The sequence below is a fragment of the Bos mutus genome, chromosome 4, assembly GCF_027580195.1.
Source record: "Bos mutus isolate GX-2022 chromosome 4, NWIPB_WYAK_1.1, whole genome shotgun sequence".
Lineage (NCBI taxonomy): Eukaryota > Metazoa > Chordata > Mammalia > Artiodactyla > Bovidae > Bos > Bos mutus.
This window is the reverse complement of record NC_091620.1, coordinates 55,535,819-55,556,768: the sequence shown is the minus strand read 5'-3', so window position 1 is coordinate 55,556,768 and position 20,950 is coordinate 55,535,819. Positions and strand designations below refer to the sequence as shown.

At 36.5% G+C, this 20,950-nt stretch overlaps 1 protein-coding gene across 2 annotated transcripts in view; it reads right to left on the bottom strand.

Moving 5' to 3' along the window:
- The window catches only part of BBS9 (Bardet-Biedl syndrome 9), a 480,327-nt gene that overhangs the window by 267,693 nt on the left and 191,684 nt on the right, over window positions 1–20,950 (bottom strand). The window contains exons 10-13 of one of the 2 annotated variants that reach the window (XM_005889113.2): window positions 18,951–19,132; window positions 13,210–13,286; window positions 9,699–9,752; window positions 1,408–1,510 (exon numbers count right to left, since the gene is read on the bottom strand). In XM_005889113.2, coding sequence (XP_005889175.2) covers window positions 1,408–1,510; window positions 9,699–9,752; window positions 13,210–13,286; window positions 18,951–19,132 — 416 coding nt within the window. The remainder of the gene's footprint in view (window positions 1–1,407; window positions 1,511–9,698; window positions 9,753–13,209; window positions 13,287–18,950; window positions 19,133–20,950) is intronic. The other variant, XM_070369516.1, reaches the window with a different exon arrangement.

Here is a 20,950-nt window from a genome sequence, read left to right as displayed (position 1 = left end):
ACTGCCTCTCTTTACTCAGACAAACAGGCAGGATGAACAAAAAAAAAGGTACACAAAGGGAAAGAGAATTTGGGAGTGGGAAATAGTGCTTTATCATGGCTAGAACACAGACTGCAGGAGAAAATGAAAGGGGGAACTGGATATGCATGTAACTAAAACCGTAGCAACTTAGCAGATTGTACATAGCCTTCCATATTCATGTACTTGACCTCCAACACGTATTAGAGAGCTATAAAAAGTTTTCAACTGGAAAACATTAATTATCCAGAATGTTTTAGAAAGACAACTTGGAAGTACTGTGAAAATTTTGCAGATAAAGATGCTACCTACAAGTTTACCTCAACCACTAACCACTCATTCACTGATTCAATGAGTACTTATTGAGTTTCCACTATCTGCCAAGCACTCAGGTAAAGGTTAGTTATATAAAGAAAAAAAAAAAGATGGTCTTGATTTTTATGGGTAAAGCATAGGGTTCCCATCTAAACAGTGGCATAAAGAAAAACAGAAAAAGAGTTGAAAGACAATTCAGAAGTCATTTTATCAGAACTAATGACAACTTGGATGTAAGTGGTAAGACAGACTCTATACAAATAAATCTTACAGAGTTGTCATTTATTACTGTCTACTATTTTAAGCATTATTACAAATATCATACACAGATTCATTTTCTAATTAAATCTAATCAATTTTCTGATTAAATTCAAATTAAAATAGTTCTGTAAGACAGATACCATTATCCCCTTTCTGAAGATTAAAAAAAAAAAAAAAAACTGAGGTTCCATCTAATTACCAAAGCAGTTTGCCCACGGTTACACTGAGTGTTAGAAAGTGAAAGTGAAAGTCACTCAGTCGTGTCCGACTGTTCACGACCCTATGGACTATATAGTCCATGGAATTCTCTAGACCAGAATATTGGAGTGGGTAGCCTTTCCCTTCTCCAGGGGATCTTCTGCATCCAGGGATCAAACCCAGGTCTCCCACATTGCAGACAGGATTCTTTACCAGCTGAGCAACAAGGGAAGCCCTTGAATGTCAGAGCCAAAATTCAAATTCAGGCCACACTCCAAAGCCAATAAATATTCTTTCTAGTGACTCAACAAATAGCTCACTAGAGAAGCACCATTAAAAAATTCTTCCAAAATATAGTAATTAAGTACAATTGCAGGTCCATTTAGTTAAGAAAATTGCTTGAAAATCTGTAATTACTATGGTTCAACAGCCATTCATTGAATGTCCATGACTGATGTTTAGAGAGGAAATATAAGCAAAACAACACATTGATTTCAGGAAAATACCTGATATATTCAGATAAGAAATATAGCCATGAAATACATCTACTAATAAAGAAATTAATTAAAAAAACCTCACACCATGATAGACTTTCAGCCAAAAGAAAACACTTACCCATAAATTCAAAGGTGAACTGATCACCAGTTATTACTAAAGGTGGTTGCACACAGATTGATAATTTGATCTTCTGCAATGCCACTCGATTCTTCAGTGTGACCTGAGAAAACAAAAATTGCTATTAACAGAAAATTACATTTTTTCCAAATTGATAGAATACTACAACTACTTTAAAAATAACAATTAGAGAAATGCCATCTAAGAAAAAAATGAGCTATCACAAAACATAATGTGTAACGTAAGTAGTAGATTAAAAAGTTCTACCCAGTTAGAAACTGGGCAAAGGAATCGAACAGACTTTTTCTCAAGAAGATATACAAATAGCCAACAAGCATATGAAAGAATGCTCAAAATCGCTGTATGAAATACAAAGCAAAACCACACTGGAATACTACTGTACATCCACTAAAATGCTATAATCAAAAAGGTAAAAACAGGTGTTACCAAGAATGTGGAGAAACAAGAACCTGCATAAATTGCTGATGGAAATGTAGAATGGTATAGCTAATCAAGAAAAAAGTCTGATAGTTTCTTTTAAAATTAAACATAAATTTATCACTTAACCTCATAATTCCTTATTAAGAGAAATAAAACAAATGTCCACCCAAAATCTTGTACACATGTATTCGCAGTATTATTCACAACAACCAAAATTAGAAACAACCCAAGTGTCCATAAACTGATGAAGTGACAAACAAAATATGGAATATCCATGCAATGAAATATTATTCAGTAATAAAACTAATACAGTACTGATACATGCTACAACATGGGTATATTACATTATTAATATGTTAAATGAAAGAAGCCAGTCACAAAAAGACCACATTATTATTTGATGCAATTTATACGAAATATCCAGAGAGGGCAAATCTACAGAGACAGAAAACAGATTAGCAGTTCCTTGGGGATGGTAGTAGGATTGAAGGTGGGGGTGTGGAGAGAAAAGAAAGCAACAGCTAAGGAATACGGGGTTTTTACTGGGGGGGACAAAAATGTTCAAAAATTAAATTGTGGTGATGATTCTGTGCATACATGCATGCTAAGTCACTTCAGTCGTGTATGACTCGTTGTGACCCTATGGACCTATAATTGCATAGCATGTGAATTATAACTGAATAAAACTATTAAAAATGTTCTATCAATAGCAGACCCAAAAAATCTTCCCTCATATCTGGTGAATAATTACATCATAAAATATTGTATGTGTTAATTCTTCTTTACAGATGTGGCATCATGAATTATTAATTTTATCTAGTATCAGTGTATCACCTTTTTCAGAAGTTAATTGCTCTCTAAAGATTTCCTTACTAGGTAGCTATTTACTAGTTTAAATACATATGTAGTTTAAATACTACATTTTCTTTGATGGCTTAGCAGCAAAAATAGCTGACATAACTACTCTAGAAAACATTAAAGAATGACAATATTGACTAATTGACTACATTTCTAAGCTGGCTGTATTTCCAAACTGGTGCTCTTGGTTGATGATGCTAAGAAAACCCTCCCATTCCAATTACAATTAATAGATAAGAATTCTGGGGTAATAGACTGCCTCAGAAATAGGGTGAGTATGGGTTGAGAAGGCCAGAACTTCTCTCACTCCTCCTTAAGAGAAACATTAGCAGAATTCATCAGGACCAAAGATCTTTGCTGGGCCACAGTGCTAACGGAATCAAAGAAAAAGCTTAAAGATCTGGCTTCCATTGGGAACATTCTGTCTTTGGATTTGTATCCTAAAAATCCCAGCCTCTTTGAATCATCTCCTTTGGATAAGTTTATCCACATGGTAAGCCAGATTTATTACAGTCACTAGCCGGGTAGCGTTGCTAGACCAATTAAGTCACAATCTCAGGGGGCAGACCTGGGCATTGGTATTTTTCTTAACAGTTCCCCAGGTAAGACCTATGTACAACCAGAATTGAGAAGCTCTCTCCTACACGGCTTTTTTGCCTTGGAACAATTCAGTCTTGCCTCTATAGTATACAAGACAGATTCATTTCACTACTAATTAGCATAATGCAAGGGCATGGCTTCCCTGGTGGCTCAGTGATAAAGATTTGCCTACCAATCCAGGCGACCTGGGTTCGATCACTAGGTTGGAAGGATCCCCTGGAGAAGAAAATGGCAACCCACTCCAGTATTCTTGCCTGGGAAATCCCATGGACAGAGGATCCTGGCAGGCACAGTCCAGGGGGTCACAAAACAGCTAGACATGATTTAGTGACTGGGCACAAACAAGGGCATACTTAATTTTTAAGAAAAGACATTTTAAATTTTCTCTTAGGTAAAAGGCATGTATCAACTATACCTTAATTATATACATATACACACACACATATATATACAAATTGCAGATACAAAAATAATATACAAGTATAACTGGCCTACAAACACTATACATATACAATTAGATTCAAGTAAATGTATTAATTTTATCTGATGTGTATATTCTGTACCATTTAAAAATAAACATAAAATTTTTGACTTGCAAAGTAAAAGTTTTAAAGGACAATAATTGATGAAAATAAATACAATAAATACACCAAATGAATGATGAACCCTCAGATTTTCACTTTATGAGCCCTGAGTATGGGGGGAAATCTGCGTAACAGTACACAGTAACAGCGTAGATCACAAGTCCCTTGAAAGTCTATGATCCAACAGATTAGGTTAGTACCTCTAATTCCCATGAAGTTATGAAATGGTCAAAGAGACCGGAAAATTTGACTGAGAAAGGAGAGTTCGGTCCACACATTTTGCCCATTTCTGGTCAGTCCCCGAAGGAGACGTTGGGTGCCTCTTGGCATTGCCAGGTCGGTATAAACACCCGACAGGTTTCTGTCATAAGCTGTATATGAGGTCACCCTGGAACCGCAGAGCAGGGCTCCACACTTGGTCCGCACAGGGCATGTCATTCATTCACACAAGCACACTATAGAGTTAGTAAAGTACAGCAGAAAACATGTTTACTAGGAGAACAAATTTATTATAAAATTCATAATACCTTTTTAGTAAAACCCTAATGGTAATTACAGGAAGAACTATGCAAGTACTGCAGACAACATTCTTTCTAATGGCTATTCCTTTAAATAAATAGAATATAATTTAAATATTTTATTAATAATAATCCTTCCCTGGTGGCTCAGATAGTAAACAATCTGATTGCAATGCAGGAGACCCAGGTACCATCCCTGCGTCAGAAAGATCCCTTGGAGAAGGGAATGGCTACCCACTCCAGTATTCTTGCCTAGAGAACTCCATGGACAGAGGAGCCTGGAAGGCTACAGTTAATGGTGTCGCAAAAAGGCTACAGTCTAAGGTATCATGACTGAGCAACTAAAACCTACATACTGGACTGTCAGTTCAGTTCCGTCACTCAGTCGTGTTTGACTCTGCGACCCCATGGACTGCAGCACGCCAGGCCCCCCTGTCTATCACCAACTCCTAGAGTTTACTCAAACTCTTGTCCATTGAGTCAATGATGCCATCCAACCATCTCATCCTCTGTCGTCCCCTTCTCCTCCTACCTTCAATCTTTTCCAGCATCAGGGTCTTTTCAAATGAGTCAGTTCTTCGCATCAGGTGGCCAAATACTGGAGTTTCATTCAGCTTCAGCATCAGACCTTCCAGTGAATATTCAGGACTGATTTCCTTTAAGATGGACTTTAAGATGGTTGTATCTCTTTGCAGTACAAGGGACTCTCAAGAGTCTTCTCCAACACCACAGTTCAAAAGCATCAGTTCTTCGGTGCTCAGCTTTCTTTATGGTCCAACTCTCACGTCCATACATGACTACTGGAAAAACCATAGCTTTGACTAGACGGACCTTTGTTGGCAAAGTAATGTCTCTGCTTTTTAATAAGCTGTCTAGGTTGGTCATAGCTTTTCTTCCAAAAAGCAAGTGTCTTTTAATTTCATGGCTGCAGTCACCAACTGCAGTGATTTTGGAGCCCCCAAAAATAAAGTCTGACATTGTTTCCACTATTTCCTCATCTATTTGCCCTGAAGTGATGGGACCAGGTGCCATGATCTTAGTTTTCTGAATGTTGAGCTTTAAGCCAACTTTTTCATTCTCCTCTTTCACTTTCATCAAGAGGCTCTTTAGCTCTTCTTCACTTTGTGCCATAAGGGTGGTGTCATCTGCATATCTGAAGTTATTGATATTTCTCCTGGCAATCTTGATTCCAGATTGTGCTTCATCCAGCCCAGTGTTTCTCATGATGTACTCTGCATCTAAGTTAAATAAGTAGGGTGACAATATACAGCCTCAACGTACTCCTTTTCCTATTTGGAACCAGTCTGTTGTTCCATATCCAGTTCTAACTGTTGCTTCTTGACCTGCATACAGATTTCTCAGGAGGCAGGTCAGGTGGTCTGGTATTCCTATCTCTAAGAATTTTCCACTGTTTGTTGTGATCCCCTTAGGCAAAGGCTTTCGCATAGTCAATAAAGCAGATGTTTTTCTAGAACTCTCTTGCTTTTCTAATGATCCAACGGATGTTGGCAATTTGATCTCTGGTTCCTCTGCCTTTTCTAAATCCAGCTTGAACATCTAGAAATTCACGGTTCATGTACCGTTGAAGCCTGGCTTGGAGAATTTTGAGCATTACTTTGCTAGAATGTGAGATTATTGCAATTGTGCAGTAGTTTCAGCATTCTTTGGCATTCCCTTTCTTTGGGATTGGAATGAAAACTGAACTTTTCTAGTCCTGTGGCCACTGCTGAGTTTTCCAAATTTGCTGGCATATTGAGTGCAGCACTTTCATAGCATCATCTTTTACGATTTGAAATAGCTCACTGGAATTCCATTACCTCCACTAGCTTCGTTCTTAGTGATGCTTCCTAAGGCCCACTTGACTTTGCATTCCAGGATGTCTGGCTCTAGGTGACTGATCACACCATCGTGATTATCTGGGTCATGAAGATCTTTTTTTGTATACTTCTTTTGTGTATTCTTGCCACCTCTTCTTAGTATCTTCTGCTTCTGTTAGGTCCATACCATTTCTGTCCTTTATTGAGCCCATCTTTGCATGAAAAGTTCCCTTGGTATCTCTAATTATCTTGAAGAGAGCTCTAGTCTTTCCCATTCTATGGCTTTCCTCTATTTCTTTGCAATGATCACTAAGGAAGGCTTTCTTATCTCTCCTTGCTATTCTTTGGAACTGTGCAATCATATGGGGGTATATCTTTCCTTTTCTCCTTTACCTTTTGCTTCTCTTCTTTTCACAGCTGTTTGTAAGGCCTCCTCAGACAACCATTTTGCCATATTTGTCTGTACATATATCTTAAATAAAATTAATGATAATAACCATTAGCAGCTTTCTATATGCATGGAAACATTCTAATAAATTATTTGTGTGTATTATCTCATTTACCCATTAAAACATTGGAAACAGGTACTATCTATCACTATATCCCATTTTACATAAGAGAAAGATGTGGCTTAGAGAAGCTAGATAATTTGACCACGGCAACTCTGATTATAAGTGGAAGAACACCATTTAACTTCTGTCTGTCAGAGTCCAGAGCCCATGCTCTTAATTAGCTGTGGTTAAGAATCAAAATAACTGCAAATGAAAAAGTTCCCCATTTTACATTTTAAAAATAGAGGTTCAGAGAAACTCAAAAACACGTCTAAGACCATCGAGCCAGTATATACAAGTTAGCAGAAAAGAATGACCAAGAATGACCAAGAAGGTCTCACGAGAGCTTAGTTTTAAAAATGAAAATGAAAAATCCTTAAAGTAGTAATAAGCCACTTTTAAAGCAGCAGACATTCTGACTCTGCTAGGCATAACAATGCATACTTAGACAACAATCATACAATTTACATTGTTACAAGTGTTTGCATTTAGTTTAGATGGAAGATGGATGGTGATAACTCTTATACACAAATTTATTGAATCCCAACAATGGACTAGGCACTTTCAAATATGAATCAAGATGATGTGTGACAAAAATAACCACAGTAACAAAGAAGAGTTGTGTTTGAGCCAAAATAAAAAAAGTTAAAGACTTGGCTAGATCATAAACCTCACATTTTAAGAGAAAAATAATTATAGAATATTAAGGGGAAAATATGAAACATGAATATGAACGTTTTCCATGCTATTTTCCATTTCTAACAAAATAAAATATGATCCTTAGGAAATATAATACCAAATTTTTATCCTAGATATATAAACATGACTCCAAAGGCCAGGTATTAACAACCACTCTGCCTTGGTTGCCTGGAACAGATGGTCACGCATCATGCACACATACTCAAGGTAGCCACATCTTCATTCACTTGGAACGGATGGAAAAATTTTCTCAATTAACAGGATTTATTATGACGGAAACTTGTATGGTTATATATTTTGGCTGCTGTTGTTATTTAAGGCTATAAGGAGAGATTTATAACAGAAATTTGTATAGGAACTGTCAGGCAGAAACAGGAAGTCACGGTGTCCGCCGTGAAAGTCAAGCTGATTTTGTGTAACTCTAGAGTATCGCATTCTTTCTTATTCTTTTATCATGGCAGTAAGGAAGAGAGTGTAACTTAGTCATTCTCAAATGCAGTTAAATTCCCATAATGAAGGAGAAATTTCCAGTAGTGTCACACCATCATTTGAAGGTAGCTGTTATACAGGAAAGCCTAAGAACTGCATGGGAGGGAAAGATGTATTTATTTATAGCAATTATAGTAGGTGGGGGGAAAATCACCATGAGCAATGTTATCTGGTTTAGGTACAAGATTTCTTTTTGAAATTTACAACATGCTCCTGAATTATTATATGTATGTGTCAGAATAATATCAGTAGATAGATATAAAAGGGATTTCCCTACACAAAAGTCTACAGATCATTCCTGGAACACTGCAGGATTGTTGTTTTTTATCTTAAATGTTTGATTTCTTGCCACCAAAGCTTTTCCAGACTCAGAAGTATTAATGAGATAGAGCCTTTGATTGGATAGGGGGAAGGGAGACTGGGAAAAGACCACCCTTGTTTCCAGTGGCAAGAATCCAAAAAAATTAGCTTAGGAAACAGTTATAAGATTGGGCTCCCTTCAGCTTCTACCAAAGATCCCCACACTTGGGCCACCCGCTGGGTCCAGTGTAAGCGAACACAATTGGTAAAGCCTGGTGCCCTGTCAAGCTCCTCCAAGGACAGCAACCCATAATCTAAGAAAATATAAAGTCCCGTCCAAGTTTTGACTTAGCGAGTCGCCAAGATCCACAACTTTCCCTGGCTCCAACGTCTGGGCAGTGATAAATATTTTCAGCTTAATAATGTGCTGACTGATTACCACACTTTAATCTAAATGCCTTAAGAGGGTTCTACATTTGAGTCCTAGTTCTAAAATTCTACAATGGCAGGACTAAAAACCTTAACCAAAACCACATCGTTCACATTGTATTTCGGGGGCACTATCAATTTGTCACTACTCTACTCTGTGGCTTCTTCGTTTAGTATTTTCCTACTATAAATACATCCATTTAAAGCTAATATTATGGCAGAGAGATGGCTGGGAATTCTTTTCAAACACACACATAGAAGAAAGATATTATTAATATTCATATGATTCCCCTATATATATATAATACTGAAATGAACTGCTCAGTCTACTATGAATGTGATGACACAATTCCTTTAGTATATTTAAATATTGTTTCTAAAAAATAACCCCAAATCATACTACACATTTAAGGTAGGAATAAGTCATAACAATTTTTTATTATATACATACTGCTATAAATACTAGTTTTATATTTGTAGGAAATGATAAAGGTTATCTATTTACTTCCCAAAGCTAAGGAAAACTTAAAAATATCAAGTGTTTGGGTTTTCCTTTTTTTTACTTTTTTAACCAAGAAATCTTTTTTTTTAATTTAATAAATTTAATGTGATTTTTTTTTTAATTTTTTAAGGAAACTCCAAATGATCTCCATACTGGTTGGATCGATTTATATTCCCACCAACAAAATTTAAGGGCTCCCTTCTCACCACATCCTCATCCTCCTGTTGTCTCTTGTCTTCTTGATGATAGCCATTCTAAGTTGTGAAGTGACATCTCTTGTGATTTTGATGTGCATTTCCCTGATAATCAGTGATGCTAAGCATCTTTTCATGTGTCTCTGTTGGCCATTTTGATGTCCTCTTTGGAAAAATGTGCATTAGCTCTTCTGCCCACCAGTGTTTCTTTTGTATTTCCATATGCTACTTCTAGGGTGACAACAGTGACGGATGTGATGAAATGCATGACACTGCTCGCACATTAGAGCCTAGAATTATGGCACAAACCTTCACTGTGACTGAAGGGACAAGGTCAGCTCCCACTTCAACATCAGTAGCTTGCTGCAAACACAGAATTGAAAATTAAAGGGAGGAAAGGATTGCTTAAGTACTATACATCAGTAAGTAAACACAGTGGGTTTGATATATACTTCCCACCACCAAAAAAAAAAGGCAAAAAGGATTTATCACTCTGATGACAGACTAAAAGAATCACTGTGGCTTTTTTGGATGGCTTCATTTGGAAAGTCATGAACTAATATTAAAAAACACACCCATCAAAAAAGGGAAGAAAAGTTCACATACTTTATTATCAAACTACTGCCAAATTTCCTTAAAAATGGAAACTAATCCTATTAATTCATTCTTTATATTATATAAAACAAGACCTCTATATATTTTCTATATAAACAGTGTGCCATTCTTTTAGGTCCTTGAGTTTTTAACTTGCCAAAGGGATGCTTTATTCTAATTAATAATATGTATCTAAAGCATGTAATTAATGATATAAAGATTGAGTGGCCTTACATCTAGAAAATAAAACAAAAGTAGCAGTTTTTTTGTTTTTTTTTTTACTAGTACATATCATAAATTCTTTCACTCTTTGAGAATCAGCCTGGGTTACCTGGTCCTCTCTCTTAAAGAATTCAGAATATAATAGAGCAAATATTTCCTTAGAATTTATAACTATTTTTTAGAGCAGTAGATTGAGAGGAAAATACGGTCACTATATGACAGAATAAGATCAAAGGGTAACATATTTTCTAATAATACCCACATGGATTCCTAAGGGAACAGTTATGATCATAAAGTCTCTGTCCAACCAATGAATAAATCCATTGTACTTTAAATTAGCCTACTTGGTATTATTTTACTGAGAAAAATTAAGCCTCTTCTTAGCAGTGGGGATCGGTATGATGTCATGCTCATCAGCATAATTAAGAGTAAGGATATTCATATCCTATATATGATTCTATAGGAAACTGTATATGAATTCTGATTCAACTTCTCAATCAAGAAGAGAGGATAGCGATATTTGTCTCTTCTATAAAAGACACGAGTCTAGCACAAATTACATTATGTTTTGGATGTGTGCTTTCACAGTAATGACTGAAAATAAAATATTAAGCCAGGGTTTTTGCTCTAGTATTACCTAAAATCCAGGAAATGTTTTACATTTAGCTGTCGGCAAATCTAGAAAAGAAACCAATATCTCCCGTTTCTTGCTCTTTTCCATCCATGCCTAAACACCTTGATATTTCAAGGACAAAAGTCCTTTGGAAACATGAAATTATAGCCAGAGAGAAATAGCTATATGAAGACAATATGGCACCAAAGCCGCATAAATCATTGGACTGATGTTTTCCAATGAAATGAATATGATACTCTCAAGAATCCTTTCCTTTCTTAAAAAGGAAAAAATTGTGAGATGGGGGAAATGGAGCTGGAAAGAGATACCTAATTAGGAGGAAAAAGCACTTCAGGTTACCAGTAGGGAAATACATATTAAAATACAGTGCTATTACATAAAGCCTTTACTCACAAAGATCAAAAGTTGCTAAAGAACAGAAAGGGAATTCCTCATTTCAAATAGCCTATGTCTAAGAGAAAAACCTAGAAAAAAATTATATAAGTTGCCCAAAGGAAAAAAAAGAATCATTTCCAAGGCAAGAAAATGTGTGTACATTTGTCAGCTAACTAAGCAGAAATGTTCCACTCAGACTACACCCTTCAGGTAGAGTGAGAAATGGTGTGCTGAATATCCAATGTTTAGAACAGTACCTCTACTATGTGACTCAACTGGGTGAATGTTTCTTTCATATATAGTCCTACTTTTTTTTTTTTTTAAGAATATCCAACTTACTATACTAAGGCAATGTTAATGCAATTTTTATCACAACTTGGGTTGGCTGTTTGTACTAAGATTATTCTTCAAAAAGCCATGGAATTACTTACTATATTGTGTTCTGATACCTAAACATCAGTCATTTCCTAAGCAAAGTTATATGACATAGACCTCATATACTGTAAAACGAGTGAATCTGATCACTTGCCTAAATTGATCGACTTTGGTACAGACATAGATAAACTAGAGAGATTTTGGCCCGACTTCAGGCAGTGAGAGAAAACCAACCATAATCTAATAAGTACTTAAAGAAGACTAAACAAAGAGTTAGAGTAATGTAAACCAAGGACAGTCCCCCTTTCTGGTTTTTCAGCTTTGTTATTCTCTGATGCTTTTGAACTGTGGTGTTGGAGAAGACTCTTGAGAGTCCCTTGGACTGCAAGGAGATCCAACCAGTCCATCCTAAAGGAGATCAGTCCTAGGTGTTCACTGGAAGAACTGATGCTAAAGCTGAAACTCCAATACTTTGGCCACCTCATATGAAGAGTTGACTCATTGGAAAAGCCTCTGATGCTGGAAGGGATTGGGGACAGGAGGAGAAGGGGACGACAGAGGATGAGATGGCTGGATGGCATCACCGACTCGATGGACATGAGTTTGAGCAAACTCCAGGAGTTGGTGATGGACAGGGAGGCCTGGCAAGCTGTGATTCATGGGGTGGCAAAGAGTCGGACATGACTGAGTGACTGAACTGATTCATTTATAGAGCAAATATATATTGAACACCCATTATGTGACTGGCATTAAGGAAATGGCAGTCAATTTTCCTAGGTGGTGCAGTCGTAAAGAATCTGCCTGCCAATGCAGGAGAAACAAGAGATATTGGTTTGAACCCTGGTTAGGAAAATCCCCTGGAGAAGGAAATGGCAACCCACTCCAGTATTCTTGCCTGGAAAATTCCATGGACAGAGGTGCCTAGCAGTCTACAGTCCATAGGGTTACAAAGAGTCAGACTCAGCAATTGAGCACACATGAGACAACTGGAACAGTGATGGCTGTGGTAGGGCTGATGATCATGATTATTATAATGATTTGTTAGTTAATTATTATAATTCAACGAAGTGGATTCTACTACTATTCCCATTTTACAGATAAGAAAATTGAGACAAAAAATTAAATACCTTGCTCTGGGTCACACAAATAGAAATGAGAGAAAAAATAATTCCTGGCCCAACTCTTTATTCTTAAACTACTCTCCCACCACAGCCACTATAATAAAGACTATAAATTATCAAACTCTGAGTCATGCCTCTCATAAACATTATCTCATTGAACATTCAACGAAAATGTAGCGGGCTCAGTATTATTCATCTGGAGTAGGATTATCTCAATACTCCAGTACTGAAAAAGTTTGAAAAAAAAAGTAATGGTGAGAACCTCTTTGACAAACCCCCTTCCTTTCCCCTTTTTTAAGATAGAAATCTGCCTAAGAAACTTGTTATCACACTGAGATGCTAGAAATGTTTTTTTCTAGAAAGTAACAAGGCCTAAAACTTGCTATCTTCCCTGAAGTTTCTATCTGGAGGCTCAGATTTTAAACCAATACAATCTGATTCCAATATATCAGAGTCCACCACTATCACAAACCCTCTTAAAGTCTGTAAATATACCTACAGATACTGAATCAAAGTTAGGAGAAACCATTGCAGAGACTTTCAGGTCATCTTCTCTCTCAGTCAGGGGCCAAACATCTGTAATTTTAAGAGAGAAAAAAAAAGATATTTAATCAAAAAGTAAAAATTGGTATATAAAGTTGTTTTAAGATTTATCTATACCTTATATCAAAAGACAATCCCATAAATGTATTCACAAGTTGAAAAAAAATGATGCAATACAGAATGAAAAGCTTTCCCCTCTACGTTACTGTAAAGAAAAACTATCTTTTTTCCCAAAGATATGAGCTAAGATGTTACCCAGCATCCCCTGATGCTGGAAGGGATTGGGGGCAGGAGGAGAAGGGGACGACAGAGGATGAGATGGCTGGATGGCATCACCGACTCGATGGACATGAGTTTGAGTGAACTCCGGGAGTTGGTGATGGACAGGGAGGCCTGGCATGCTGTGATTCATGGGGTCACAAAGAGTCTGACTGACCTATGTTAGGAATTTCAATTCCCTCTCCTTAGCTACTGTTAGAAGCCCAAAAGAGTATAACCCATGAGGGTAAATTGGCTATAACTGCCGAGAGAAATATCAACAACCTCAGATAGGCAGATGATACCTCCCTAATGGCAGAATGCGAAGAGGAACTAAAGAGCCTCTTGATGAAGGTGAAAGAGGAAGAGTGGAAAAACTGGCTTAAAACTCAACATTCAAAAAATTAAGATCGTGACATCTTAAGATCGTTTGCCATCACTTTGTGAGGAAATGGCAACCCACTTCAGTATTCTTGCCTGGAGAATTCCATGGATAGAGGAGCCTGGCAGGCTACAGTCTATGCAGTCGCAAAGAGTCGGACCCAACTAAGCAACTAACACGCACACACACATACATGGCAAACAGATGATGAAACAATGGAAACAAGGGCAGATTTTATTTTCTTGGGCTCCAAAATCACTGTGGATAGTGACCACAGCCATGAAATTAAAAGATGTTTGTTCCTTGGAAGAAAAGCTATGACAAACCTAGACAGCATATTAAAAAGCAGAGACATCACTTTGCCAACAAAGGTCCATAAACTCAAAGTTACGGTTTTTCCAATAGTCATATATGGATGTGACAGTTGGACCATGTTTTTGAATTATGGTGCTGGAGAAGACTCTTGAGGGTCCCTTGGACAGAAAGGAGATCAAACCAGTCAATCCTAAAGGAAATCAACCCTGAATATTCATTGGAAGGACTGACGTCAAAACTGAAGCTCCAATACTTTGGCCACTGGATACAAAGAGACGACTCATTGGAAAAGACCCTGATGCTGGGAAAGAATGAAGGCAGGAGGAAAAGTGGGTGAATGAGATGGTTGGATGGCACCATCAACTCAATGAACATGAGTTTCAGCAAACTCTGCAAGGTAGTGAAGGACAGGGAAGTCTGGCGTGCTGCAGTCTGTGGGGTTGCAAAGAGTTGGACACAATTTAGCAACTAAACAACAACAACAGCAACAAATCAAAATGTAAAACTCACATACCCTGTGACCTAACAATTCTACTTTCAAACATTTACCCAATACTCATGTCCAAGGGGTTTCTCTGTTGCTGATAATTATCAAAAACAAAACAGCCTAAATCTTAGTTATAGTTCTATTAATAGGGAAATAGTTAACTAAGTTATGGTATTATCAATACTGTGCAATGGTCCAAAACCCAAAACTGTTAAGTAAGAGTGCTATCCATCTTTATATACCGACAAGGAAAGAACTCCAAGATATGCTATTGATCTAAAAAAGCAAGATGTAGTACAGTGTCTCTAATACACACATATTTGTGTAAAAACAATTATATAAACAGAAAACTTTCTTACAGAACACACAAAACTATCAATAAAGGTTACATTGAAACACTCTAGTAGAAGTAAGACCTGGGTTTTATGCTTTCAGTACTGTTTGAATTGTTTTTACCATGTTCATTTTATTTTCAACTTAAAATTTCACAATTTCAAAAACATTTATAGTACATAATGAGATATTATTAACAAGCCATAGAGACCCTAAGTAAACAAGAAACATAAATAATACATATGCACAAACATACGTGTATATATACATACATAGGGCTTCCCTGGTGGCTTAGCTGGTAAAGAGTCCACCTGGAATGCGGGAGACCTGAGTTTGATCCCTGGGTTGGGAAGATCTCCCGGAGAAGGGAACAGCTGCCCACTCCAGTATTTTAGTATCCTGGGCTTGAAGAATGCCATGGACTGTGTAGTCCATGGGGTCCCAGCGTCAGACACAACTGAGTGACTTTCACTTAATACATAATAATAGTGTGCAGATTATTGGCTGCCCCCCTAACGTCCATTCTTCCCTTCTCCTCCTCCTTTGTGGTAGACCCCTAGTTCTGCTGATTCACTTCCATCTAATTCACTTCCATCGAATTCCCCTAATTCACTTCCATCTTAATCACTGGATTGGTCAAATCCAAGCATGGTGATTTCATTCCCCTGACCTTTTGTTATTTCAGGCCTGAGCATGGAACCTAATCCTGGCAGATGTGAGGTGAGAACTGGTGGGAGTTGGGGTGCTGGTATGTGGTTCTGGGAAAGTTATTCCTCCCTAATAAATGGGGAGACTTCGGAGAAATATCTGTCTCCTTCCCTGGAAATCATATTTGTACCTGTTGCCTGAAACTGCTGAAATAACCTTGTGACCCTGAGAGGGAACATCCCCCAAACCCTGAGGATGGCTGACTGAAAATATAGAAAGCATTTGGATGATGTCACATGAATCCGCTGTCTCACAAAGAGAAGAACTGCCTACAACCGCCACCAGAAATTCTCACCAAAATGGCAAGATTTGGAATAGGAATTTCCACAACTTAGAGCACAAAAGGTTGCTCATTGCCCACCCAGTAATGAATCTTTGGTTCTTCTTTACTAAAAAAAGAGTCCAATTTTATCCTAAGCTTGGAGCCTAATCCTCCGCTCAACCAAATTGTTCAACCAAAACGCTAAATTTCCCAGCTTGGAGTGGCCAGTGAGATATAAGCAGAAGTTGTTCAGGGTGTGGCTTCCAGGAAAGATCCTTAGTGGGCTGACTCAGCTGCAGATGTGAGGCAAGAGTTCCAGAAGCCATCCTGAACCAACAGAAGACCCGGGTGAGAAGGACTCAAAAGTCCCTCACGGCAGTGGAACTGCCAAGCCAACCCTGGACTGCTCATTACTGGACTTCTTTTCCATGAGAAAGAAGTAAACCTCTGCCTTGTTTAAGCCACTTTATTTGAGTATTCTGTTATAGACAGCCAGACATAAGTCTGAACAGCACAATTTCCAACAAGGTTACCAAGCACGAATGTTTCTACCATTCAATGGTAGAAGCAACTTAAGTTATCCTAGACATACTTCAAATAGGTGCAGACTTTCAGTTATATGCCTATATCTCACTGCTCTCTTTTCCTTCCTGAAGACATGCTGTGTGGGAGTCTATGTCAATACTGTACTCATTCCTTCATACTTATCCCAAAGAAAGAACATATCAACTATCTAAATAAATCATAAGGAAACTCTATTTTTGAAAGTGTCTACTAACAGATGTTGTTGACTACTGGTAACAGAAATGCAATGCAGGATTCTAACTAATGAGTTGAATATGAAAAGCTTCAAAATCCATGAGCCATACAGAAATTATTACTATTGATATTATTTCATGCTTATAACATACACTCCTCATATAACTTACACACATAAAATCAGCTTCAAAAACACTTTTATTATGGTAGATAATATACACCATGTGTACAACAAAAGGTATTCTTTAAATTGGCTTTATATTTTGCTGCAATTCTTGCTTTGAAGAAAAAAAAAAAACAACTTTAAGTGCTGAACATAACCCACAAGACTGAAAAGAACATTTTTTTTGCAAGTTAAAGTCACTCTACTATAATGAGGTCATCAAAAAGTTCAGAGTTTTAACTTCTCATAATCTGCTATAGTGAAATGATTTGGTGCTTTTATATAATTATAGGTATTTTAATGAACAAATATACCACAATTTTATAAGTGCAAAAAACAGTAAATTCTTTCCATATTCTAGAAATAAACTATGTTAAAAGTCTCTCCTTTTTTTTTTTTTAAAGAGTCTCTATTTCATTATTATGAATAAAATCAAATGATGGTGGCAAAGAAGGGGCAGAGAACTTCAAATATTAACTTTGAGGTTATGTAAATAACAAACTTTGCACTCAAGTCTGTGGGTTCATTCCTAGCTTAATTAGCAGTTATTTCAATATACAAAGAAGAATGAGGGTAATGACAAGTAAAATAGCCTATCCCTGGGTGAAAAGACTGGAGTACTCAAGGGCATCATTTTGGCCACCAAAAAGTAACTAAGCTAGAAGGGACTTTTCTCAGAAATGTTTTACATAATCAAGTGTTAATCAAAATGTCATTAGCACATTGTTTATAGAAATGCCACAATCTCAAGACATAAAACTTGGAGTGAAAAGTTACATTAAATTTAATGAACTCTGCAAATTTCATGTTTCATACACACACGACACACACACACACATATATATATGCGACTCTTCCCAAATTATATTTTTAAATGACAAGATGAGACTTATATTTCATTAATCCCAAAACACTAGTATCAAAAATGGGAAACTTGTATATTGCAATATGACACACCCAATATAAACTATTCTCTATTTGACCAGAGAGTGCCAACAACAAATGGGTTTTTAAATACTTGGAGATACTTAAAAGACCCAAGTTTCATTTGTTTACTTTCAAAACTTTCTAAGAGAAAGTGTAAAACCAAAACAAAACAATTTTATTTTAATATTCACGTTTTGAAATATATTATCTAAATTCCTCTGAATCTCTCTTGGTAATATAGACTCAAAAATACATAACTCTAGGAAAGTGATTGGACCAGGATTAAGATTGGCTCTGTTGTTTTGGTTGGCTTTTTATGCTCTGCTTCTTTTATTATTCCTACTTGTTTTAACATTTCTTTTATGTGAAAATAGTCCATATTTTTTCTCATTAAAAAAAATACTTTTACCTGACCCTGAGAAGAGAACTTAAAGTAATGCTTTTCACATGTCCAACTCAAACTGCAGGATTGGTGTTTTGTTTCTCCTTTTAATTTATAATAAAATTATACCCTTGTGAAGCCCAAAGTAAGATAATATTGAGTTATACAAAACTCAGGAACTGAAAATATCATCAGCCTCTGAGTCACTAGAAATCAGCATACCACAGGCTACACTCCATTTGGATGGCTAATTAACTACAAACATAAATTATCTCACTGGGCTGCAAATGACTACATTTTTAGTAATAAAGTGGTAACTCATGTACTGCTCTGGTTTCCTTTAAAAGAAGCAACTAAAATTTTTTCAGGGATATTAGAAGTTAATAAATGATCACTCTAAACTTCAATGTTCTTCTAAAGGCCTAAGATCACTACCTGAAGAAATATATGATCCTTTCTTAGAGTTTAAAGAAAAAAACTAGATAGCACTGTCTGTGAAACACACTAACAAAAGTATTACCTTAAACAGGACATATTTTTCAGAAGCTGTAATATACAAATTAAGCACAAAGACCAGTATGTTAAAGAGCAATGCTGTTTTTACAGAAATGACTTTAATTAAGCCTGGGGGAGAAAATCAACAGGTACAAAATACTATCTATATACAAAATAATATAAATTTTACAATGAATACTATAATAGAAAGCTGAAAATGAGATACCTTGTGATTTGTTAACATTTTTGATGACTTTCTGAAGTTCTTTCAACTCCATATCAAGTTCATCATAGTTTAGTTCTCTAGATTCAACTTTTGGAGCTTGGAACAAAGAAGGATCTGTCCCCAGGTATGAACACTGCAAATGACCATCATCACTCAGAGTGACTATCACTCCCTTTAAATCACTTTTAAAAAAAAAAGGAAGAGAAAATGAGACATAATTAAAAATGTTTAATGGATTTAGACGTGACCAACTACATTTTCATTCAATTCAGCTTCAACATACCATTAAGAAAATGGAGGAGGCCGTGAAAAGAAATGTGGGCCCTTCTTTTTTCCTTTTGTTTCTCTCTACCCTTGGGACGTATGCTCCCCCTCCCTCCCCAGGTCACTCACCATGGCTTCCTTCACGTGCTCTCCTCAAGGAGCTCTCTGGTCTGTTCTCTCTCCCTTCACTTTTAGATAGAAGTCTCCCTTTCTCTCACTTTCTAGCTCTTTCCCCATCACTCTTATCATCCTGATTATCTCTTTTCCTCCCCACCCTTTCACTCTTTCTTTCTCTCTTAAAGTCTCCCTTATCTCTGTTATTCTCTAGAAACAGCCATAATATATAAATTATCGATAACTTAAGCATAAATGTTTAATAATAAAAGTTGTATGTTTTCCTGAACTTACTATAGAAGTAGATGAAATGATACTATTTGCTTCTTCCCCATCCTGAGCAGAGGGAAAGAAACTCAATATTGTCATGAGCCATTTTGAACTGATATATAATGACTTTGTTTGTTGTGTTTTCTGGCTTTTGATTTTTACAAAAGTTTTCCAACCCTGTTATAAAAGTTATTAATCAAAAACAACAGAAAACTTGAGAGACACAATAACTTGAAAAAAAAATGTGGTTATTCATCTGAAGAAAAGGAGTTAGGATATATATAAGGGTCTAGGACTCATTCAGAACAAATAAGAATTTTTTAATTCTTTTGGTCATGAAAAAATGTAGCTCATTAAACTAAAAGTTCAGCTTGACTAAGAGTAAACACTGTCATTGCTCAATCCATCCCATAAGGTGGCCACCAGCAACTTTACCATCTGCTTTAAACGCAATATTCCTACAAAATCTTTCTCCAGGACTTATACATAATTCTGTACTGTGACCTCATAATAATAACAATAATAAATAGATTGGTATTTATAATAATAATAATAAATAGATTGGTAATAATAATTAAAAAATAGATTGGTATCTCTGATTCAACAGATTAAAAAACTAGCTAAAAACTAAAAGGATACTTAGGTTCTAGCTCTACCTCTGCCCAGTGTAGTTGTGCCAACTTGGTCAAGTCTTCCTAAATGCTCTTATTTCTGAAATGAGAAGGTGAAAGTAGGTGATCCTCAAAGGTCTTTAAGTCGAACAAACTTGTTCTGCCAATCTAGCTCAGAAAATAAATACTCCCAAATAAAATTATTTTCCTAAAATAAAATGTTTTCACCCCTACAGAACCTCTGGACCTGACCTTTTCTTTTCAGGCAACTGAAGCCACCGAGTGGCCACAGAAATCTCAACTTCCAGCTCAGGCAAACTCATTTCAAGAGGGCAAACCTCTGTCCCTATTGAGTTCGTCTGTCCCCAATCTACTCAGACCTACTAAAGTTTGGAAACACAATAAGTCCTAAGGAAACACTAGGAAACTAAAAGGCAGAGGTTCTCAGACAATGTGGTAATCATCAACTCTTTGAGTCCAGAAGGGTTATATCCATTTCATCTTCACCCTTTGAGTGGTCCATTATAAAGGAAACCTAGCATGAGCCAATATAAGTCTACCTTACTATCCAAATTTACTTGGTCTTTGAACTGGATAGCTTATTAGAGAATCAGTTACATCCCACTGTTTTAGATGGCAAAAAGCAATAATTTAAACCCAGGGATTTATCTAAAAATTTATCTGAACCTATTAAGTTTCTGAGTTCAGACACAGTTTGATACTGGTATATACACATATTTT